Consider the following 24,396-nt stretch of genomic DNA (forward strand, 5'->3'; position numbering starts at 1 on the left):
TGTACCGACTCTCTTTAAAAAAAAAGTGACCTTTTCTAGGTTAATACTGTAACTCAGATTCTTCTTTAACTTCTCTTGATTGGGAATTCAAAGGCTTTGTATGTGCAATGCTGAAATTGTCACTGTTCTCTCTAAAACACGTCGAAAGGATCTGTTTGTTTTCATGGAAAAGGAGAATGCCAATCATTCTCTCTTCTTTTCTTTTCCTTAGAAAACTGCGTTTTTTTGCTGGATTATTGGAGTCCAATTTGATTGCTAGTGTTAGCATGTAATGAAATTGTTTTATATGATCATCACCTTTCGTCTGCTCACTAGAACTTGAGTTAGATTTCATTGGCAGAGTGTACCAATTTTAAAACAAAAATCTCACATTCAGTAGTAGGATTAGTTTCTTTTCTTCTTTTCCCATTTTTGATTAAAGAGGATAATACCTGTATGGTCGAGTTTAAATTTAAAGCCTTCCAAACAACACGAAACAATCTAAGCATACTCAGCATCAGATGCCATGAAGCCACGTGAAAGCATGGTTTTCACATATGCTATTAAGAAGAACTTATCCGGAAATGGAGTCTCTCAGAAGAGTATCTCAGTATGTTATGAAAATATTGCCTACAACCGGCAGGGTAAACTTTGGAACCAAAATGCAGAACCAGGGATGCGTCATTTGCCGATCATTTGACGATGCAGATCTTTATGACAGAAGCAATGCCGATACGATGGAGTACGACTACAGCATCGCCTGGTTCGCAGAGCTTCCTCTCTACTGCTGATTTAAGTGCTGCCTGAAGGATCACCTCTGTTGACTCAGAATCTGTAGCCTTGACAGAACCCTCAGCCAGCACCGGAATCAGGCCCCGATAGATGAGGCTTTGCCTTGCAGGTGACTCGTCGCTGACAGACCAATCCAATGAGTCAGTGGTCAACACAGGAACCACGACTGAAAGGATTGGGACACTGGGACGATATTTGGCAACCAACTTGGCTGTAGTCCCGCCACGGGTCAAGACTATGACCAATTTAGCCTTTGCCTTGTTGGCTGTCCGAACTGCAGATGAGGCAAGGCTCTCCAGGGGGCTCATGGGCAGAGGAGTAGATCTTATCATCTCTTTAAAGATTGCCGTGTAGTCCAAGGACGACTCAGCTTCAATGCAGATCCGAGACATAATCTTCACCGCCAGCTCAGGATAGGCACCAGCTGCACTTTCTCCACTCAGCATGACACAGTCTGTGCCATCTAGAACAGCATTTGCCACATCGGTAGCCTCAGCGCGTGTTGGGCGAGGGGTTTTGATCATTGACTCCAGCATTTGGGTAGCAGTTACTACAGGTTTGCCGACAAGGTTGCATTTGTAAATCATCATCTTTTGTGCAAGAAAAATCTTCTCGACAGGTATCTCCATTCCAAGATCACCTCGAGCGACCATGAAAGAGTCTGTCTCCCTGAGGATTTCGTCAAAGTTTATGACGCCCTCCTGGTTCTCAACCTTTGTAGGGAAACAAGAAGACAAATAATCAGAAAGTCTGACGGTCTGTCAATGACAATTGTGTACGAAGATAAAACTAAGCCATAAAGTTTTCACATTGAACTTAAAGTATCATTAGCATCAGTTTTAAGGACCCTCCGATGCTCGAGTAGTTCAAAGCACACGGAACCTAATGAACACAATATAAATATACACATCCAGATATATGTCATACTAGGCAACATCTATGATTTTAACTATCACAAGAAACAACAATAACTCAGAAAACAATCCTTCAGTGCTAAATAATTACTGACGTCACAGGAAATCAGAAGACATAAATTTCCACCAAACCAATCATGTTCAACGATGAAATTTAGTTGACAAATAGTAAGACTTGTGAATTAGGAACAATTGGATTGGTCATGTAAACAAAATGGCACACCAATGCACTCCTCAAACGTGAATCCTAACTTATTATATGGCTGAGTTCCTATATTGTCCATGGTATCATTTTGTAGAGATGTAACAAGATAGTTATTAACATGTTAACCGGTTTCTGTTCATAAATACTACATCATATGCCAACAAAAACAGCCAAAACATTCACCCGGTCTTCCCATAAAATCAAAGGCACTACCATCTCGAAATTGGTATAAGATGGTCTGGGGAAGTTTCCTGGGCACGTCATTATGCTTATGGAATTCAAATATGGTAGCTCTAAAGAAATACTGACCTTAGACATAAGCTTTATGCTCTTTGCATGTGGGCCGAGAAATTGTCGAACAGTGACAAGATCTGCACCTTTGCGCACAAATGACACGGCAATCATGTCAATGTTGTTTGGCACACCCCATCCCATGATGTCTTCCTTATCTTTATCTGTTAAGGTTGGGAGATCAACAACCACACCTGGAAGATTGACATTCTTCCTCTCACCTAAAGTTGCAGTATTCTGACAGCAGCATTTCACAGTTCCAGCTTCTGGATCACATGATAGGACAGTCAAGGTTATGGTACCATCAGAGCACAAGATAATATTTCCGGGTTTTAGATCAACAGGAAGCTTTTTGTAACTCATAGATATCATGTTTTCATCGCCCTTGATGCTGTAATCAGTACTGATGGTAATTTCCTGACCCTCCTTTAGTTTGATTGGTTTTCCATCCTTAAGGAAACCTGTGCGGATCTCAGGGCCCTATTATTACACAATAATATACAAGGTGATTATAACAAAATGGGAAACAAAAAACAAACAGTTCTGCAGAATAGAATTAACAAAACCTTCCAAGCAATGCTAAAAGAAACAGTACTGGTCTGATAGTTTATTCACTGTCATGGTTTCCAAATATAATTTACAAAAATAAAAAATTCCTATTATGTATGCGAGCAACAAAAGAACACCACAAATATGCCATATAAGCAAATCAAACAGAAGCAACAGTGAGACAAAAGATGCAAGCAATAGCTCTCATAAAAGTGCCTAACATCAATGACCCCTGAAAATCTAAATGATGTCTCAGAAAGGATGTACTACTAATAGTATCTCAATCATAGTGACATATGTGAAGAGTAAACACTGAATAATCTGCGTGTGAGTTCTGATATTTATAGTCAAAACTTTGACTAGTAATTCATTATTCTAACATCTTGGTGTATTCCCTATCCTCTAATAATTATTGACACTATATGCCCATAGATGCTAACTTGTATATGCTCAAAGGGCTATGTTTGCACATGGATGATTGACTATTTCACCTCATGAAGTGGCAACATGACTCAAACACTCCATGGAATCCATCAAACCAGCATGGCCAGAAAATGAGGAAACTCATATCTGTAGTTCTATGCCATCCGGTGTTCCACTGTTCCATACCAATAGGTACTTCAATGTGACTTCCTTGCATCTGCTTTTCGTCTCTGCCATCTTTCTCCCTTCAGTTGGTCAACAACCAACCAAAAATCGTCATAGCGATTCTAGAATACTAGAGGCTTGACAGACTGGCTGGAGGTTTCATTCCCAAGAAAACAGGAAGAGGGCTTGGCTTCGTTTGTAGTTTACGCAGTTACCATGAAAGTTAGAGAGACAAGAAAAAACAATTTTCCTCCATGTAGGATTTATGCAATCTCTGTAAGATTTATAGAAGCAAAGTCAAAAATGAAACCTGCAGAGAAGGAAAATGAGATCACAAAACAAGTATCCAAACATCACATCAAAAATGAGCAGTTCGAACTTGAGAAAGAAACTATACTAAAAAACACCCATGGCTCAAGGAAGCAGATACAAGTTTGAACTTTAATACAGCAAAAACTAGGTACCTTACCCTTAAGTTCTCATCCCTGTGAGAACCACAAATAGTTTGGAAAGACTGATTGTGGCTGTTATAGTGGAAAAAAGAAACAGCTAGCATATGCAACAACGATCTGATTCTAAAGATGATTCTTTGTAGCAGCGACATCAATAGAGACAATTACTTAAAATACTATAGTTCAGTTCTTCATACGAACTCAATAAATAGACAACAAACCAACACCAAAACACGGTCAAAGCAGATAGCGACCTTGGTGTCCAGCATGACGGCACAGAGGATCTGTGTGTTCTGCATGGCAATCTTGAGGTTGTCTAGAGTCTCCTGGTGGTACTCATGTGTCCCATGGGAGAAGTTGAACCTGGCTACGTTCATGCCCGCTCTCAGCAGCTTCTCCAACATCGGCACCGACCTCGACGATGGTCCCAGCGTGCACACTATCTTCGTCTTGGGTACGCGCCCATCGTTCGGCAACTCCTTCAAAAGCCCCTCGATGTCGATGTTCGCCATCTGTCCTGCCTGCCACAACACAACAACCAAAAGACCTAATGAAAGATCAAGACCACAAATGAAGGATCTTTTCTAGAGATCAAACGTATTAGGCTTCAGATCAAGGGTATTCATGCAAACTCCGACACCATCCTAGTGAAAACGAGAAGAAAACAGTAAGAACAGATTCGAAATGTAACCTAATTTTCCGCCGCCTTCGCCGCTCTTTCAACTCCGAGTTCAACGAAGCGGAAAAAATGAACACTAGAGCCGTAAATAGAATCTCCTCGTCGCGTTTTGGAAACGGACTCTCAGAAACGACAAGCAGGATACAGTCTCCAACAACTCGTTTCCCCAGCTACTCGTTTCCCGTCGGAGGAAAGAATCAATTTGGAAATATAATTAATTTATTCCAAATTACACTTTTACTATTATTTTTTTTTCTTCTTATTTTACCTTTCGAGTTCGAAATTCTTAACAAAAGCTGTAATATTCTCATTCTGTCTCGATAAACCGCCACACGTAAAAGCTTTTTTGGAATAATCTTTTTACGTTGTCAATTCATAATTTCTGTAGGGCCCACAATAAGCCATCATATCAATGATAAAATTAGACATTAATAAATATTAATATACGATGCTCTCGTTGACAAACACTGGACAAATACACAGAGATTAGATTGTATACACATGAACTGTAAAGCACTATCAGACACCAAGCCAGCCTTATCATCAACGCCGATTCAAAAGGAAGGACCAGCGTTTGAAGAAGCACCTGTAAATGTAAACCTATCACCAGCAGAAAAGATAAACTATGAAAGAGGCAGTCGATTTGAAATTTGAATGCATAGCATTCTGTAAAAGTATGGAATCGATGGCTAAAGGTTTAGCAGATATACTTGCTGCTTGCAGGAATCATGCTGTGATTACCTTAAAAAACGGATTTTTAGCATCAAAGCATTCTCCCTGCCGGAGATTGGTGCTTGCACTGTCGAACTACAGGCTTAGTCGGATCTGCTCGTAGTTTTTCTTGATGAAGTCGTCGAATCGCTGGGTTATATCGTCCTGACCTACCGAAGAAGACGGCGGCGGCGAGGGAAATGGCCGAGTTGATTTCTCCATTATCGCCTTCCAAGTCATCTCCATCGAGTTGTTTTCTATTCCTGCCGTCGCCAGCGCCGCCGCCAACTCTTCGTCTTCCTCCTCCGTAATGCATCTCTCGGGCTCTGGCTCCGCGATTTTCTTCACGGCAAACGCCGACGAGGCGGTGGACCTTTCGACGGAGTCCGACGTCAGGCACGAAATGTCGGACGAGGAGGTGGATTCCGCGGGGTCAGGCGACGAAATCGCCTCCGTCGATGGAGAGAGAGGGATCTCGTGGCAACAAATTTCCGGAGATGGATTCCGGATGAGCTCGTAAGAATGGGAATAGTCGAAAGGTTTGATCTTTGTAGGATCGCTCCCGGGCTCCTCCGCGGGCCATTGCTCGCGCTGCTGTTCCTGCTGCTTCTGGTTGGAGAGCTTCCAAATGACAAGGATCATGAAATGGACAGCGATGAAGAGGTACGGTGGCGCGAGCAGGTAGCGGAGGTACGCCCAGAGGCCGGGGAGGGAGGAGGACAGGGCACCTGCAGTGGCGGGGACGGCGGCTCTGGCGGCGGCGCCGCCGAAAGAGAGGATGCTGAGGAAGCAAAATGAGATTTTGATAGTCCAAATCGCGGAATCATGTCCGTCTCTCTGCAATTTCCATTGTGGATTCGCCATCGCTCGCTATTTATGTATGATTCGATTCAATCCAAACGAAGAAGAAAAAAAAAACAGGAGAATAAAAAGTCTGCTAGAACACAGAGAGCAGAGTGAGCTATTTAATGTGGAGACAGATGACAATAATAAGATTCATCATCCCATTGTATCATTTATTTTTCGACGCTCAACAAAACATATTATATAATTTTAAAAAATATATTAAAAGTTTTAATTATTTATTTATTTTCAATTTTAAGATAATTTTAGAACAATTACCTTATCGTTTTACCATTCATTTTCTTCATATTTTTATTATATTTGTATATTTGTCCTTTTAATTTTTAGTTTACTAGCCCAGTGTTGATGGTTCCATACTTAGCTTGCGACAAAGTTAGGCCAAGCCTGGCCCACGTGGTAGGACAAGGCTCATGGTGGGTCTTATCGTTCCAAATATTTTGAATTTTAGATACTTCTACTACAAGTTTTTTAATATTATCATTTTTACTCTATAAAATAATTTAAAATATAAAATCTTGCTCTTAATCTTTTAAAATTTTGTCTACAAAATATTATTTTAATATTTCAAAATATCACCACCTACCCAATTGTGGGCCGACACATGTTCGACCTTCTTCAGCACCATGGATTTAGAATTGAGGATGTTTTTTTATGTTTATTTCATAAAAAAAATGTATTATTCATTTTTCACTGTTTTATTTATTATAAAATAATAAAAAGATGGATTTCCATCGATTGGAAAATACTTGAGCCAAATATAACATGACTAGAGCCGATTCATTCCTGAGCCCATGCCTAACCTAGAACGGTCCATTCATAGACATACCGATAGGTTGAGTAGCTAGCAATATCCTGTTTTCTGAAGACTCGCTGTTTACATATAAATTTATTGTTTAATCAATTATTTTGTCAAAATATCATACACCATGTAGCCATATCTTGACTAAATTATTATTATTATAAGAACAAGATTTTGATCTTAAAAATAGAATAGTAATATGCAAACCACTGTCCACTGTAATCATAGTTACTCCACCCTTCTCTTCCACTCAACAAACTGCGCAATACAAATCAAGCGATCAATACTAAAGGGAATATCAAGATATGGTCACTAAAGACTTGATTCCTTTGAAAACCTCCATCATCCAACCACCTCTCAATTTTTTTACTTCCAGAAAGCTTATCTGCATCCAAAGAAACACCCATTTAAAATCATTTGATGCCTTTCCTACAGCATCGGCAAGGAACTTAAAAACCAAATTGGATCCAACACAACACCTGTTAAATAATAATGAGTTGTTCTTTATTCCAACGGTGTGCACTCGAACACAATGGAAAGAGTTGCGCCACATGAAAAGTGAGTAATCAATACCTCCTTACTGGAAAATCTTCGCTTTGCTCCAAAGTGAAGCGAACACTGTTTATCAATAATTGGGGCCACAGTCATCAACCAGTGGTGGTGGTGGTGGTGGTGGTGGTGGAGTGATTTTTATAGCGGCCAGACGATCTTTTGTTCTTCATCTGTCGTCTTCCCTTCACAAAGAACAAGCACTGTTGCTTCAGAAAAAAGAATTAGTTCCGGTTCATGATATCACACAGATTAATTTATTGAATGGCATAAAACAGCTAGTATATGTGAAACAAAACAGTGGAAACTGCTAAAAGACACCCAGATTTCACAGCGACAAGGTGGTTTTAAATCATCTCTTTGTTTTTTGGTGATCATGGACAATAATTGCTACACTCTGAGATTTCTCAATCAACTTGTGCCACACGAAAAATGAGCAATCAATACCTCCTCACTGGAAAATCTTCGCTTTGCTCCAAAGTGAAGTGAGCACTGTTTATCAATAACTGGGCCACAGTCATCAACAGTGGTGGTGGTGGTGGTGGTGGAGTGATTTTTATAGCGGCCAGAGGATCTTTTGTTCTCCGTCCGTCTTCTTCCTTTCACCAAGAAAAAGCACTGTTGGTTCAGAAAAACGAATTAGTTCAGTTCATGATATCACACTAATTACTCTAACTTATTGAATGGCATAAAACAGCTAGTATATGCTGAAACAAAACAGTGGAAACTGCTAAAAGACACCCAGATTACACAGCAACAAGGTTGTCTTGAATCATCTTTGTTTTTTGGTGACTATGAACAATAATTGCTACACTCAGCTTTCTCAATCAACTTGAAGAGATTTTCGCTTTTGGTTGTCTGGTTAATTCATAAATGTTAGATGAGTACGAGAACAAAGATGGTTGGGGAAGAATAAAGTTATTCAATTGAATAATCAATAATAAGCATCAAGAAAGATGGTCAGGCACAGCAATCTATTAAATCCCTTTATGGCAATAATGCACCAACCTTACATTATGAGGTAGTTAACTAACAAGAATCTCTTCAGGAATAAAGAAATCCAAGAGCTTGATGAATCCCATTTTACATCCTCCCTATCACTGATAATGAAAAATAACGATAAGAATGAAACAAGTAGACATGGTACATGTTTAAGCATGAGATTGATCAACCTATTTAGAAAACAGTAAAAGAAACAATAAGGCATTATCGTACTACATCATTAATTTAATCTCTACTTTGACAAGGATATAAACCACCTAAATAAGTAATTAAATCAATTTGTTGGATGAATAGTTAAAACATAATTAGTGCAAATTAATTCAAACATTAAGCACCAGTTAATTGCATATTGCTATATCTGTTTGAATCTGAACTACTGCTGCTCTGGTAGTTTCCTCTGCACTGAGCCACTAACATTTTCTATGCAATAGGAGTTTTATTTTTCAACTGGAAAAATTTCATCTTGAAGCTCCACATTGTGAAATCTTATGCTTAGAACAATTATTCCATGTATGGTCCGTGACTGAAAGATAGTGGAGTATAATACAAAAACAAGTTAAAGGACAGAACAAATATCTCTGGAAAACATGCATCTACAACAGGAATGAACCATTTTCCTGGGCTTGTTTGGAAATTAAACTGAAACTCAACCAGCAATATACATTAAATATGTACAGAGATATTATGAGCATCTGGATCACCCTCAAGCTTGGAAGATATTAGGCTATAGATGTGGACTCCAAAAATATTGTTCAAATATTCTTTCAGAGAATAATCACCTTCTATGTTACTGTTCTTTCTGGACCATCTTCACCATTCTTGAATATTGTCAATTGGCAAACCAAACATTCTGTAGTTATAAATCAAATTTGGATTTGCATCATGATCAATCTTGACAATCTTTAACCTGCCCTTGTATTCCAAGTATCAAAATCCCAGTCAGGTGATGTAAATTTTGATACGTTACAGCTACTACAGTCCCATCCTGAATACTGAGCAAAGGCTGTAGAATGTCTATGAATAACATGCATTTTTTTTTTAAAAAAAAAGGATATATAGTGAGAAGCAAACAAAAGCAAACAACAAGCAACACTTGAAAGACAAGTTTTGCATGTACAATATGAACAAAAGCTAACTGTAATCCAGTTTAGCAGATTAATCCTACACTCAGCCATCCAAATCTTTTACTAGCAGATTCATAGGAAAACAACGTGTCACAATGGAACTTATCTCCATTTCTGTAAAGAACCATAAGATGATATTGGTGGCTAGGAAACTCAAAGAAAAGGAAGATCATATCCCGAATGATTTCAGTTGGTAATAAGATATTTAATAGGTTGTAGGTCTGGGCAATCCTCAAGCCATGTATACATGAGGTTGTCTTGTAAGAAGAAATAATACATTGGAGCTCTTGAACAGATATTTCCACCCTGACCATGTCAATCTAATTTTAGGCAATAAGAGGCAACCAAATGTAGCAAAATGAGAAGTTGACATGACTGTGATGTGTTTTTAGGGAAAAATATTATGATCCACAATTGATTAGATTTAGCCTTGATAGATAACAAAATAAGAGAAAAATAAGTAAAAATAGTAACAATGTATCAGAAGGACTTGGTTATCCATTGCATGGTTAGAAAAAAAAAACGCTTAGGCCACTTTTATGGACATCTAAGCACATTTTGAAGTGAACTACATAGCAACCGCATAGATTAAATACAGAGCATATAGTTTGCACGTGCAGTTATAAAAAACACTATTTGGTTCATTTCAAATAATCTTATATAAACTAATTTGATTTAAAATCCTAAACTACCATATAAGTGTTAATGTAATAATTATTTTGAAAGTGATGATCAATCCAGATATTAATTATATGCACACTACATATATGTCACCTATTTATATTGTTGATTGATAGTGATTAGTATATTTCATGTGATTGACATATTTTATTTTATACATTGAAGTGTGAAGTGTAAATTAGATATGTTGATAAATATATATCATAAGTATGTTAGTTATTAAAAACAATACACATAAGCTTTATGCAGTGGGTCAAACTACATACACCCTCCGTATAGTTCTTGAAACATTGACCCATAACAAGACAGTGCATAGATTATAGTAGAATATATAAGGAGTAAAGACAAGAAAACTCAAAACACTACTTAGGATGATAGAAATTCAATGACCTTGGCATCATCAAGTTACTGTCATACTTGGAATTTGATCGCGACCTGTTAATCCCAAATATTTTAAATATATATGGTTTGTTCTTGGCAAAATATATACACTGATCAACGAAAAGAATGAGAAATGAAACAGTAGAGTTTTAGTCACTATCCTTAAAACATGCTTCTTAAACAAGGGAAATCATGGCTCCTTTTCCCCTCAATTTGAGGTTCTTTCAGAGCGAAAAGGCAATTGTAGCACTTAGACATTGGGGATTAATGAAATTACTCTCCCAGAAGTTTTGTTCATTTTTTTAAAGCCTCTGACTGCCAACTTAATCCAAAAAGAATATTTGGAATCTAAGGAAGAGAAAAGCAGAATGGAGGAACAACGGAAGTTTCTGATTAAAGTGGAACGAAGTGATATAGTTTCAACTCCAACTTTATCTTGAGCTTCCAAACAAAGAGAAAGAATCCTTCCCCTTATTTGCTCTCCAATCCCCTCACAATTTTCCAACAACTTCTACAAAAAGAAAGCAATTAGCCGACTCCAATCCCCTCAAATTGAGGTCCTTTCAAAGAGAAAAGGCAATTTTAGCACTTTAGACATTGAGGATTGATGAAATTAATTCCCCAGAAGTTTTTTTTCCCATTTTTTTTAAAGCCGGTGAATACCAGCTTAATCCAAAAAGATGATTTGGAATCTAAGGAAGAGAAAAGCAGAATGGAGGAGCAATGGAAGTTTCTGATCAAAATGGAACGAAGTGATATAGTTTCAACTCGAACTCTATCTTGAGCTTCCAAACAAAGAGAAAGAGCCCTTCCCTTTATTTGCTCTCCAATCCCCTCCCAATTCATGAACAGCTTTCAAAAAAAAGCAATTCTCCGATTGAGAAATAAGATGAAATTATGGTGGATAAGAGAAATAAGATACCTGATAAGCCCCTTCCATGACGGAGGACAAAAAGGGCAGGTTCTGCACCAATTCGCGACGAACTCCAACACGGCCGGCAGATCCGGCTGCAGAACCACGGTTCTCTCTCTCACTCTCTCTGAGCGATTGCGACGCGGCGCACGGAGAACCTCTCCGAATCGGCGCAGAAAGGGATCATCCTCCAGTCCCCAAACCTTCCACCGAGACGACCGAGAAGGAGTTCGATGCGCCGAAGGCAGATTGCAAGGCAAGAGAGGAGAGGGCGGTGGGACAGCGGCGTACGGTGAGAAACTCGTCGTCGCCATGGATGAGATCTCCAGTTGCGTCGTCATCGAGACCCCAGATTTGTGGAGCACAACGGGGCATTTACAAGGACGCTGGAGAAACTCGAAACTGGAACTAATGCACGTGTTTTGCACTAACTAATTCTTTAGTCTTCTTAAACCGGCCGGTCCACACATGTCCACTATATTATACAATTAATTGCAAGGTCAAGGCGAAGGCAAAACCCTATCGTCCCAAACCTTGCACTTCTCCTGCTCACCGATGGCGGCGCCGCTGCGGCGTACCTTCACAATCCCCTTTTTCCGGCGCCACTTCCTCGCTTCATACTCAGCCACTGCAACTTCGGTTCCCAATCCCTCCTTATCCTCCTCAGGTTCCGTCTCCGCTGCAAAGTCTGCCATCCGATCCGAGACCGATGCCGAACGCCTCGCCTCCCTCTTCGAGTCCGTAACCGACCGTCCGTCCTTCTACGGAGACCGCTCGATCTATAAACTCACGATCGAGAAGCTCGCTCGCCACCGCCGGACTGACCTCATCGAGCGCGTCCTCGACGAGGCCATGCACAGCGAACGCACCCCCAAGTCTGAGGGCTTCCTGATCCGCCTTATCGACCTCTACTCTAAAGCCGGAATGGTCGACCAAGCCGTTCGGGTCTTCGAGAACATTCCCAGCCTCGCCGGCCAGCGCTCTGAACGCTCCTTCTGCGCACTCTTGTCAGCTTTTCTCGACAACGGTCGCATCGAACGCCTTCAAGACGCTTTCAACCGTTCTTTTGAATTGTACGGCGCTGCCCCAGGCATTGCGTCGTACAATATCTACCTCAAAGCTCTCTGCTCTACCAACAAGATTGACGAGGCACTCGTATTGTTTGATCAAATGCGTGATAAAGGAATTGAGCCCGATATCTCCTGCTATAACTCCCTCTTACACGGCTATTTTAAGAAAGGAGACTACGCTGCATTTGACAAGGTTCTGAAGGAGATTTGCAAAAAGGGTTTGAGCCAAAATGTTGGCACTTATAACTGCAGAATTGCAGCTCTTTGTGCGAAAGGTAAGAGCTCGCAGGCTGAAGAATTGTTGGATGTGATGAAATTAAATGGAATCTTTCCGGACAAAATCAGCTTCAATACCTTGATTAATAGGTTTTGTAAACAAGGGGATGTAGACTCAGCCATTGAGCTATTTAAGAGAATGAAGGATGTCAAGGGGCCTGGCGGTAAAATTGTCTTACCCGATTCTTACACGTACATCAAGTTAACACGGGGTTTGGTTGAGAAAGGAGAATTTGGGAAGGCTGTGGAGATCTGCAAAGAGTGCTTGGACAATAAATGGGCACTTCCATTTAAGACCATGAAAGAACTGATTGATGGTTTGATTAAGAGTTCACGAGTAGATGAAGCAAGGGGCATTATTGCAAGGATGAAGAAGGGAGTAGTCAAAGGTGATGCTAAAGTTGCTTGGAAGAAAATCAAAGAAGGATTTGCCTTCTGATTCTGATACTTGTGGAGTCACTTGAAGTTGGCCAAGTAATAGGAGTTTCATATAGTTAATCATTAGTAACTTGTGAGCCATCTGAAATAATTTGCTACACGAGTTCTTTGATTTAAGCTGCTTCACTTGTCTGCTGCAATGCAATCAAGAATCTTTAGATATGTTCTTCCTGTAGAATGTTTTCCTTTAAAGTTTGGCCCAATGCCTTTTGCTTTCAGTTGTCCAGTTCCCGGAAACAACAGAATGATCTGATTTATCTTTGTTTCGGCTAAAGATTGTTTTTGTTATTCTACTTTTTAGAGAAATATGCCTACATGCTAAATTATTGTGTAAGAAATATCTGCTTATTTGTGCTCTTAACTTCTTTGAGTTCTATGTGTTCAGGTGAGTCCATACAGATACAGTGATCCCAAATTTGGATAAGATTGCATGGAACAGGAATGCCACTCGAGCATAATTTGCTATGAACTCCTTTGGTATTTAACCTAATTCTTGTATTATTGCTTTAGCTAGAGTTAGCTTGTGAAGGATATACTGTGTGTGGATATAGCAAGAGCGATATGTTTCTAATTCTGATTTTGTTATTCTCCTAACAAAAACGTCCCACACTGCCTAGTCCAGCTGCCACAGTGCATTAGAGCAGATCAAGATTCATCATTGCTTGTGAATTCTATGCTTCTAATTATTTCAATAATGCTCGAGATGAGTAAACTACGTCTTGCCATGCTCTTGCATGATATGTTTCCATGCTCATGGATTTAATGGACAAAAGAACTAAATTGTATGTTTACTTCTAATCTCTTAGTAATTTGTGTAATAAAATAATTGATCTTCAAAAATTTCTAGTATCTGCCTGAAGGCAAGCTTTGATCTCTGTAGAAATTTAGTATAATTGTATAATTGGCATACAATTCAGCAGATTAGATTTGAGAGTTTAGCATCTATAACCTGGCCAGAAAAGGGTATATGAGATTAGATTCAGTATAATTGTATATGTCTGTTCCATTGGCGTATGAAACTGATGTTGTTTCAGAGTCAGGTGCTTCATCTTCTATATAAGTATACCTCATTTTTCTGTACTTGTGTGAAGGTGCCTTCGTTGTAACTTGGGTGAAGGTGAAGGTGCCTTCGTTGTAACTTGTAAATCCTTACTGGGAGAGGCTTTAATGCGAATGTATTCTTAATGTACATTACAGACCATTTGCTCCATTGATGTCATACACTTATCTACAGGCTTATTTTTGGAAATATATTTCTCTTGATAGCTTATGAATTATCAATGAAATGTTAAAAATAATATTTATTGAATTGATAATTTAATTAAATAACAAGGATAGCCATCTCACTAATTGAGTTTGATAAAAAGTTCAAATTGTACTCGAACACAAATAAAGTTTTAGTAATCGACTTTAGTTAAACTGAACTGGATAAGGTAGCACACAATTAATCAAGCTCAGCTATCTTTGGTCTCATAATGTTTCTAACGTGACCTGCTGCTGTATATTCGACCATGCAAACACATGCAGTGGAGTCAATCAAGGTAATAAATGCATGAAATCACACGCCATCAGTAACAAAACCTTACCACGAGCATTTCCGTAACGCCATTAATTAACCACAACTTAACGACTGTTATGAGAGTATTAGAATTTTGCAGTAGGTGCGATAAGAAAAAAGATTATTGACACTCTGTTTACTGCTGTAAAGGCGGAAAGAGAGAGGAATAGGAGGGCAAAAATCATCTATACTTTATCATATTGTCTGTCAGGAAAGAAAAGAGAATAAAAATATATATATAATTCATTCGTTATCTATCTTTGTTGACCTTTGTTCTTATTAAAATCACAATTTGGACTCCTGCCTTTGTTGACAAATGTTATACTTGCCTTGTCGCCCACTGCTATTCAAATTTTTTATCTTTATTTTACTCAATCTGGGATCGTCCATCTCCGTTAGAACTTTAGTCAACTATCATTCGAGATATCTTCTCTAATCACCGTTGCACTGACGCTATAGTTGCCTTCAACACCCCTCACCTAAGCTTGCATCAATGAATATCAAAGCCAATGAGAAAAAATTTCTCCAATTCCAAAAAAAAAAAAAAATCACGTTTTCCCGAGTTTGGATAGAGCTATTACGAGGCGAAAATTGCTTTGCCAGGAGTGAGGGCAGTTCCTCCATGTTCGTTCTACGTTAGAAGTAAAAAAGGAAGAGCTTGGGAGTCCTCCACTCTTCTTTTGCTCTTCATTCTTATGAATTCCATCGGAGTAAACAGCCTCTGAGAATCTCCGATGAATTCGGCCAGAGTAGCACGGCTATGATTTTTGCTTAAAAATTGTTTATTTTTGAGAAATAAACAATTTCGTAAGGGGTTATAATTGAAAAAACGGAACCACTATCACTCTACAAGACTTTTGCTTCAGCACTCCGCCTCGTTATCCGTTTCGCTTCTCCCTCTCTCTCTTTCTTTCTTTCTTTCTTTCTCTGTCATCGGAAAGGAAGGAGGGAAGAGAGAGAGAGAGAGAGAGAGAGAGAGACGCTTTCAGCAGCAGAAGCAAATGCCATGTCTGAAGGCACGGAACAGTCATCTTCCTTAGCTCTCCTCCACCACCGCCATCACCCCCCGCAGCAGCAGCAGCAGCAGCAAGCAACAGCCGGCCGCATCCCCCTCTGTTGCCGGCGCCATCGTCCGCGGCTATCGCAAGGGCAACTGGACCCTCCACGAGACTCTGATCCTCATCACCGCTAAGCGCCTCGACGACGAGCGCCGCGCCTGCGGGTCGTCGTCGTCCTCCTCCGCCCACTGCTCCCCCTCAGCCTCTGTCTCCGCCACTGCCGCTGCCGTGCCCAGGTCGGCGGAGCAGCGGTGGAAGTGGGTAGAGAACTACTGCTGGCGCAACGGGTGCCTGCGGAGCCAGAACCAGTGCAATGACAAATGGGACAACCTCCTTCGCGACTACAAGAAGGTGCGCGGCTACGAGGCTCGCGTTGATGCTGCCGCCGGGGAGCTACCCTCCTACTGGGCCATGGAGAGACACGAGCGCAAGGAGCGCAACCTCCCCACCAACCTCGCTGCTGAGGTGTTCGAGGCATTGACTGACGTCCTCGGCCGGCGCACAGCCCGCCGAGCGAACGCCGCCTCTACTCCCGTCTCCTCCCTCCCTCCGCCCCCACCTCCACCTCCTTCGCCTCCTCGACTGCCGCAGGAGCCTATCAACCCTACGGCACCACCATCTGTTCCGGCGTCGGCGCCGCCCCCAGCGCTGCCAGCGCACCCATCCGCTTCTGGTACGCGTTCTTCTCCCATTGATACATAACTCCAATACACTATTCTCAATCAAACCAAATAAAAAAAAAAGATTTTGCTGCGTCTGACTAGCGATTTCTGATGTTTCCAAGATCAAAAAGATGCAATCTTTCTCCTCTCCTCGCCTGCTTGTTGCTGCACTATATTTCCATTTAATGTAGGAAAAATAAAGCAAGAATTTTCTTTTTTACCATTGAATTATATAAACTGTCCTGCTGTAAAGCTGATCGAGCAAGCGTTGCAAATCTAATTGCATTTAATTAATAGACAAGTGCAAGATAAAGTGCTGATAGGCTTTCGGTTTAACCTTTTCGAGTTAAAAATGAAATGAACAATAGTCTAAAGCTACAGTTTGTTATATGTTTTGGTGCGCGTTTGAATCTACATCGTGTTGCTATTTAAGAAGCTCTTCATTTCAGCTCGATCTTGCTCAATGATTCTCATTGATCTTCGTAAAGTTGCGGTCTTTTACAACTATTACGTGTCAAAGAATCGATTTTTCTCGACATTGTTTAATAGTCGTTGCTCTTGATGCAGTGGAGATGTCGTCGGGTTCGTCGGAGTCGGAGGAGAACGACGACGGAGCGGGCACGGCCGAGCCGGAGGCGAAGCGGCGGCGACTGGGTACCAGCGTGTTGCGGAGCGCGACGGTGCTGGCCCGCACGCTGCTATCCTGCGAGGAGAAGCGGGAGCAGCGCCACCGCGAGCTGGTGGAGATTGAGGAGCGGCGGCTCCGGCTGGAAGAGGATCGGACGGAGATGAGGCGCCAGGAATTCGCCGGCCTTATCTCCGCCGTCAACAACCTGTCCAGCGCCATCCACGCCCTCGTCGCCAATCAGCGCCACGGAGATCACCGGTGAACCGAACCGGACCGTACCGGCTCTTGAACGCCGCCGACGTGGAATCATGAGGGGTTCGGTTGTAAATAAATGGCCTTAAAGAGGGTATCGATTTTTTTTATTATCTGTCTCGTTTCGAATGACGTGACACGATACCGGCAACTTGATTCGTACCTTTGGTGGGCCACCACTGCCGTACCATTTAATTCCCAAAAAATATTAATTCCATTTTTAAAAAATGAAAAATATTAATTAACACGGCGCAAATGTATTTTTCAATAATAAATATATTGTTTCTTTGCTGCGAAATCAAAAAGTCGAGACGACGACTGTTGCAGTCAAAGTGGGATCCGTGGCTGTCAGTGTGGTGCTTCGTTTGGACAAAAGTGCCCCTGGCAGATTTGCTCATTTACAGAGGCACCAGCAGATCTCTTCCAGCGAAAGCGACGGCTGGATTTGTCGTCTTCCTCACTTAGACGGTCAATTTCGTCACACTCTAACGGAGCTGGCATTCATCGTCCGCCGTTCCACTCACAACGTTAAACCCACGATTTTATTCTGCTATAGCTCATGGGGTCCAGTTTCGAGGGTCGGGTAAACAATGGAGCGTCTTCTGACCGAAACGTAGCTGGCAGGCTGAGCTACCATTGGCTGTAGTCACGGTCAAAGGGCAGGTTTGACCAGTTCCCTAAGATCACAAAAATAATCCGTTACCGAAAATGCCCCTGTCAGGCCTGAAATCCCCGTTTCGCCCCTCTGCTGCTGCTGCATCTCGTCCTCGTGTGACTCACCGACACGTATCCCGCGTTACGCCCGTGTTGTCCTTGTAACGGCAAACCGATGGCGATGGAAACGGTAACGGCGGCTGCTCATTTCTTTCCCTTTTTTACTTTCCATTCTCCACAATGATGAAGAAAAAACAGGCTCGTGAATTAGCCACTGTAAAACCACTGTTGCCGAATCATTACGGCCAGTGGATTTGAAATGCCATCTGAAATCATTCTCTTTTCCCTTATTTTTTCATATGTACTCACTTTGGAGGTGGAGAATAATTCCTCGGAGTGGAAGTTGATGCTGCACTCAGAGTCTCCTTGCGTGAATGGAATCAAAGACTGTAAAAAGTTTCATCTAAGGTTCCTGCTTTACACAGGCACTTTAGTTACTCAATCCCTCAAGAATTCTTACGTTTAAACTATTATAAAAGAGGGTTGGATTGGTAGTGCAGTGATATGATGATGTGTGTGTGCATACGTTGCATGGGTAATGAAGTGAAGACAGTGGTTGCTCTCTGTTCATTGGCGATGGATTGAATGCATCAACTAGGTGAAATAATGAGGGTGATGGAGGAGAAGAGAGATTGGTGGGCGTGAGCAGGACAGAAGTCAGAAGCAACAGAGGCCGGCTGACACACCACAACAAATGATGGCCGGTCTCCTCAGTCAAAGTGTCAGTCAAACTCCACTCCAAACAATAAAAAATACGAAGATCTCAATTCTCATCTTACCTGATAAACAACGTATTACCTCTTTTGACAGTTCCATGGCTTGCAGAAATGATAAATAGGTTTCCATTAGCTTCAGGGGAGATTCCTCTTTAGGAGTGGGTTACACGGAACAATGTCTGATGATACTGGTTCATTAGATTTCTTCCTGAAGCATAGAATTGTCAAGTTGTCTCAGTTGCTGCTACAAATTGATCAGTTGCACAGCTAAGGCAGCAACTGCAACTGTTGACTGGATGTAGTATAATTTTGTGAAAATGCTTCCTCTTTTTTGCTCTAGGTCATGGGAGTACTTCTTTCTGCTATTCTAAGTGCAAGTTCAAATTGAGAAAGCTATTCATCTTTTCTGATCTGAGATCAAAGAAATGACTGTGATTCAGACTAGCCACTTCAATGTTCTCTATCATTGGTTTATAATTTATATTCTTACAAGCAAGGTTACTTAGTTACATAAAATCAGAAACCACTCAACAAGAAGGTTTTGGAATAGCAGAACTAGTTCACTTTGCAAAGCAACAAGGAATCCCATTTCAATTGCCTTTCTAGCTATTTACTTTCCATGATATACCATGGCTGAGAAGAATATGTGGATTAGCAATACAAGCAATGCAGCATTTCGTTTGTATGAAATGGAACCGGCAATCTGTGTCTTCAATCATCTGATATAAATTGGCACCTCAACTCTGATCTCAACTTTATGAATGAATTAAATATGAATACAGTTTTCCTCCTTTTATTTTGAGGAACTACAAACCATAACAAATCTAAGATAAGATCCACATGAATACTACAGACCAGAATGTCAATGCAATTGCTGCAATCAGATAAGTCCATAGGAAGATGACAGATGACTCCTCTTGGCCAACATCAAATAACTGATTCATTGTAGCTGCATAAAAATTCAAACAACATCAACTGTTTATCGTTTTCAGATATTCATTGTAGAAAATGTTCAAATATTTTCCAATAGAAGTGTACCAATGCTCATGGCCGGTGGCACAGTAAACTGTATCATGAGCACATAACGATACAACGGGTCGTATGTCACGAATCCTACTTCATATGCTGCTTGTACCACAGCGATCCCGATGAACGGAAGGATCACATATCGAACACAAACAATCGCAAAGATCACCATAGGTTTAATGCTCGACTTGCGTATTCCTGCATAGGTTTCCAGGTTTTAAGTGGATAGTTAAACCATAAAGTATAACAAAACGGTGTTTAAGTTAGGCTTTAATTTACCCCTAGTCAAGTTTCCACCAAGAATGAGAGTGATGCAGGGTATTGTGCCATCACTGGATTAATCATATGAACGTGTCAGAAGTGAGTTGTTACTTGAAAACTTATAGATAAAATAACAAAGAAAGCAAAATAGCCACCCTAGTAGTTTGATGGAGTCCTGAACGACTTTGAGTGGTGCACTAGAGCCTACCAAAAGGGACTTCAACCATGGCACTGCTCCAACAATGAATCCTATAATCTGAAATGAATCAACGTAACTATTTAGTGCTACCTTGCAAAATTAATGAACATTCAAGCCCCTTCACACAACTATCCATACTAGTCCGAGAGCAAGATATTCACCGCAGCAAGAGTTGGTGGTGCCAACAATTCTTCAACGAGATTGTGCAGAGATTCTTTCATTTTGTTCCATAAGTTCATTACTTTATCTGGAACGCTGCCACGATTTAATAATGGAGTTCCCTGCAATGCGTCACAACTCAAAGAAGGGATATAATTGCCAATCTGCTTAATTTTCAGTTTCTTTTTCTTCGAACTGTTTGAATGCTGCCTATGAATGCCACTTACAAGTTGGGTTTCTGCTACTTCCTCGGCTGATTTTGCTGTCACTGGAAGGATGTTTTGATTTGTAGAGACTCCTTGACCACCTTCCTCCATGGTATTAACTTCGTTACTGGTAAATCTATGGGGTTCTGATTGGTTCCCATGGAAAACTTTAGCATCTTTCTTGATAAGACCGTAAGTGTATGTCCAGATGTAGAAGCCTCCAAGCTGCATTATGATATTGTTCATAGAACTTCATCCGCCACCGTGATTAAAGTTTTAAACGAAGGTTTTACCGCCATGGAGAAGGAAACATAGGAGAGGCCACGAGCACTGCACATCGCCTGGTCGCCGAACGGATTGCCTTTCTCCGAGCAAACCGCTGGGATAATGATCAGCATCAGATTGCCCAAATTACCTTCATTGAGACAGTATTAAGGATCAGTGCCAATATGCAATGTGTGCAGACTGAGGCGTGAAGGATTTGATTACCTGAAGAACATGTTGCCATTACAAGGCCTTCGAGATGCCGCGGTGGCTTCAAGATTTTGGCAACAATCCAACCAAGGATTCCTCCGAATAGGAATATCAACCCAAGATTGACAGGCATGAACCACCTTCATGAGACAGAACTATGTCATTATAATTGATTTCTGAAGTTCGGAAGAAATTTTAGCTGTTGACAAACAGAACTGTGGCATACATACCAAGATATGATTTCTTCGAAAGTCACAGTTTTTGATAGACTAGCAAACATCAGAGATGGTGTGAAGACCGTAAACACGATCTAGTGAAACATATATAACATGGTGAATCTAAAGAAAAATGAAAAATCTAGTGTTAACGATGAATTAAATTACCTTGTTCATGTCTTTCCGAGCAGTAGCATGGAGTGTATTACTGTAACCTGATGCAAGATAGGCCCCCAGCATCCCTATGAGAAGAACCTGAATGACTGGTGCAGAAGCCACGAGGAACAATGACCAAAGCCCCATCTTGTTCCTCCAGTACCCTCTGAAATCTACACACCTTGGAAGAACACCTAGTGTTGTCTAGCGTAGCTTCGCCGTCCACGACTATAAAGAAACACCTTGTTCCCCTGTCACATTACAGATACTCCAGTCCATCAAGTTATCTCCTAAGAATCCATGGCCTCTTTTCCCACTCTAAACTTTATGAGTTTTTTTTATTACATTGCCTTGTTGCTTGAATCTATAATTAGGGAACTAGAATTGCTGAGATTGGTACCGGATGTATCCACTAATAGGAGGCCATGGTACTAATATTAGGCAGCTTTGGCTGGAACGTCGAACAATTTATGTGAGATGCATGGCACAGAAACCATCAAGTCTGGATTTATCATTATCTCATTCATGATCGAGTATCGAACATCATCACAGACGGGACAAGAGACCTTATGTTAACTCAAAGACAAGAACAAAATATCATCGAGAATATTTAAAAGGTTCTTGACACTTGAAGTTTTCAGATCATGAAGCTATAGATATACGTATAAATGTGCGGAAAGTGGATTGAAAACAACGCATCTTAGGATTCAAAAAGAGAGAAAAAAGAACTAGTTTCTGCAAAAAAAAAAACAAAAACAAAAAATGTGTGATATTAGAGAGAGAGAGGAGAGACCTGGAAAAGCCCGAGAGGAAGATAGAAGTGGAAGAGGCTGTAGTTGTTGTGTCCGGAAAAGTAGGAGGGGAAATATAGAGAGAAGAGAACGAGTGGCTTTGGTGGTAAGAATGATCGAATGAGATAAATTAATGGGGAACCTCATATCTATAAAGAAGGATTGTACAAGTGATTGACTGAGATTTAGGCAAATCATTCTTATCAGTAAATATCAATAGCCGGCATTGACAACGACTATCTCGTGCATATCCATGCATCTGATCTGAGTCAGAAAGCCACATGCCCTTGCTTGAAAGAAATTAAAGCTTGTACTATAATATTAATGGTTGTGGTGGAGTTGGAATTGAGTTGCCATGGCAGCCATGACTCATAAGGAGAGCTCGCTGGCCTTTGGTTTTCTGCAAGTAATTTATTTGGCCTTATTTGGAAAGAGTGGAAATAGAGCGAATAATTGAGCTCTCAAAATTGAAAATTGAGAAGAAAAAAAAATCTCGTCTCGTATGATATTCTTACTTTGTTGATACAATACAAACAATAGAAAAAATATTCTTAAACTAGTTTATTCTCATTCAAATGACATGTGATAATTTAATTTTGTCTCGCCTGGATGACACATCGATCTGCTGAATCGACATCATTTGATTAAGTCCCAGTTGATCGATTAGTATTTGTATTGTATGGTAGATGACAGAAACAAGTACGCATCTTCATAAACATAATGTATTTCCATCAATGGTTTGCCATGTTCTTCTCGATTTAATAATATTTTGTAAAATAAGGAACGCAATAATTGTTACAAATTCAAATTGTTTTCGACTACCCATAAATAATTGGATTGGTTTTATCTGACTGGAATTCTGCAGAAGAGACCTGCACCAGTAGTGCATAAATAATAATTGAAGACTTTGATGTCATCAGTGAGCTCACACTTAGTGCTCTGTACAGTGAGAATTTATATATATATATATATATATATAACACTTTAATGTCATTATATTTATTTTTTTATAAATAATCGTAAGATTGAACACGTGAAATCGTTGAAATAATAAATTTTATTTTTATAGAAAAAAAATTATACTGTGACATATATATATATATATATACGCTCATTGTTTTGTTTAAATATCACTAGCATAAATTTAAATTAATTAATTAATTCATGAGAAAAGTGATCCCTTGAAGCCACCCTTAAAATGAATATAAATTGCGTTTTATGCTATATTTATTTTTTTATTTACTTATTTCCGATAAAGTTGGGGTTCGAGAGATTCTATCGATTCCTTTTGCCGCCTCCTTTCTCCGTTTCAGCCTTTTCCGCTTTCCCCCTTTTCTCTCCAGATCCACAAGCTCTCGATTCCACATTCTTCTGTAATCGGCGCAGTGTCGCGGGAGTGAGCAATCGCACTAAGTGAAGCCGAAGACCGGAGGGAGCTCGACCAGACTGGCGGCTTCGGCGTGCTCCGCCATCATCTTTCTCTCCATTTTGGTGGAGAAGGTCCTGCGCCGCCCAAGGGCGGGGATCCATTTCCGTACGCTCTCTTTACCTTTACCCTTCCTTCCTTGATTCGGGAAGTACATTGAAAGTTTTCTCTTTAATTTTCAAAATTTCATACATGCTCTTCAGCTTTATAATAGATCTAATGTATTGTCGAGATAGTCATTAGGTTGTCCAATTTGGCATTGTTACACTGCACAAGAATCAAGATGGCACTTTTCTGACGAGTTAGCATAGCATGTCGTACTCATCTTCTAACTCAATAACAAAAAAATTATATGATTTGTTAATTCCTCGAAGATGTAGGTTCGATGCCACATTGGCTTGCGCAACTTGGACTATCAACAACAAAGTTGATGGCATATCAACTGGCATTTTGTTATATAATAATAGAAAGCATATATATATTTATTATAAATAATATGTTGTTGCAAATATATATTATATATCGTTAATCCTTTTATTGTTTTTTTTAAGTACAAGAGAGAACCATAACTTATCCAACAATTAGATTAAAGAGCTAAAGTTTGAAATAAAACATTAAAACACTTGTCATTTGTGGAA

General features: G+C 40.3%; 4 protein-coding genes, 1 long non-coding RNA gene and 1 pseudogene across 7 annotated transcripts; 2 read left to right on the forward strand and 4 right to left on the reverse strand.

The window, feature by feature from the left end:
• Window positions 1-509: 509 nt before the first annotated feature.
• LOC141840930 (pyruvate kinase, cytosolic isozyme) lies at window positions 510-4,543 on the reverse strand. The gene is made up of 4 exons (XM_074729033.1): window positions 4,462-4,543; window positions 4,025-4,291; window positions 2,200-2,661; window positions 510-1,484 (listed from the first exon to the last, which is right to left on the reverse strand). The coding sequence occupies exons 2-4, from the start codon at window positions 4,280-4,282 to the stop codon at window positions 672-674; spliced, it is 1,533 nt and encodes a 510-aa protein (XP_074585134.1). The 5' UTR covers window positions 4,283-4,291; window positions 4,462-4,543; the 3' UTR covers window positions 510-671.
• Window positions 4,544-4,910: 367 nt separating this feature from the next.
• LOC141836849 (uncharacterized) lies at window positions 4,911-6,044 on the reverse strand. Its single transcript, XM_074724314.1, has 2 exons — window positions 5,191-6,044; window positions 4,911-5,035 (listed from the first exon to the last, which is right to left on the reverse strand). Exon 1 carries the CDS (start codon window positions 6,022-6,024, stop codon window positions 5,257-5,259), a length of 768 nt encoding a protein of 255 aa, XP_074580415.1. The 5' UTR covers window positions 6,025-6,044; the 3' UTR covers window positions 4,911-5,035; window positions 5,191-5,256.
• Window positions 6,045-7,008: 964 nt separating this feature from the next.
• LOC141841875 (uncharacterized) lies at window positions 7,009-11,824 on the reverse strand. Of its 3 annotated transcripts, none has more exons than XR_012602834.1 (5): window positions 11,483-11,824; window positions 9,154-9,377; window positions 7,820-7,990; window positions 7,303-7,557; window positions 7,009-7,208 (listed from the first exon to the last, which is right to left on the reverse strand). It is a non-coding gene; the product is annotated as an uncharacterized LOC141841875 (long non-coding RNA). The 3 variants fall into 3 exon arrangements; XR_012602836.1 differs by having other exon boundaries at window positions 7,303-7,575; XR_012602835.1 differs by lacking the exons at window positions 9,154-9,377; window positions 11,483-11,824 and adding an exon at window positions 8,381-8,466.
• A 160-nt stretch (window positions 11,825-11,984) lies between these two features.
• On the forward strand, window positions 11,985-13,580 carry LOC141841874 (pentatricopeptide repeat-containing protein At2g18520, mitochondrial-like). Its single transcript, XM_074730070.1, has one exon. It carries the CDS (start codon window positions 12,029-12,031, stop codon window positions 13,256-13,258), a length of 1,230 nt encoding a protein of 409 aa, XP_074586171.1. The 5' UTR covers window positions 11,985-12,028; the 3' UTR covers window positions 13,259-13,580.
• A 2,206-nt stretch (window positions 13,581-15,786) lies between these two features.
• LOC141842381 (uncharacterized) lies at window positions 15,787-17,495 on the forward strand (annotated as a pseudogene).
• A 2,056-nt stretch (window positions 17,496-19,551) lies between these two features.
• Window positions 19,552-22,443, reverse strand: LOC141840092 (protein PIN-LIKES 5-like). Its single transcript, XM_074727985.1, has 11 exons — window positions 22,335-22,443; window positions 21,554-21,792; window positions 21,401-21,480; window positions 21,186-21,310; window positions 20,990-21,111; window positions 20,718-20,921; window positions 20,493-20,612; window positions 20,288-20,388; window positions 20,151-20,203; window positions 19,884-20,069; window positions 19,552-19,794 (listed from the first exon to the last, which is right to left on the reverse strand). Exons 2-11 carry the CDS (start codon window positions 21,686-21,688, stop codon window positions 19,670-19,672), a joined length of 1,251 nt encoding a protein of 416 aa, XP_074584086.1. The 5' UTR covers window positions 21,689-21,792; window positions 22,335-22,443; the 3' UTR covers window positions 19,552-19,669.
• Window positions 22,444-24,396: the final 1,953 nt, after the last annotated feature.

Source organism: Curcuma longa, chromosome 11, assembly GCF_044706935.1.
Source record: "Curcuma longa cultivar G26 ecotype Majalengka, Jawa Barat chromosome 11, ITB_CL_G26_1.1, whole genome shotgun sequence".
In the NCBI taxonomy this organism is placed as follows: domain Eukaryota; kingdom Viridiplantae; phylum Streptophyta; class Magnoliopsida; order Zingiberales; family Zingiberaceae; genus Curcuma; species Curcuma longa.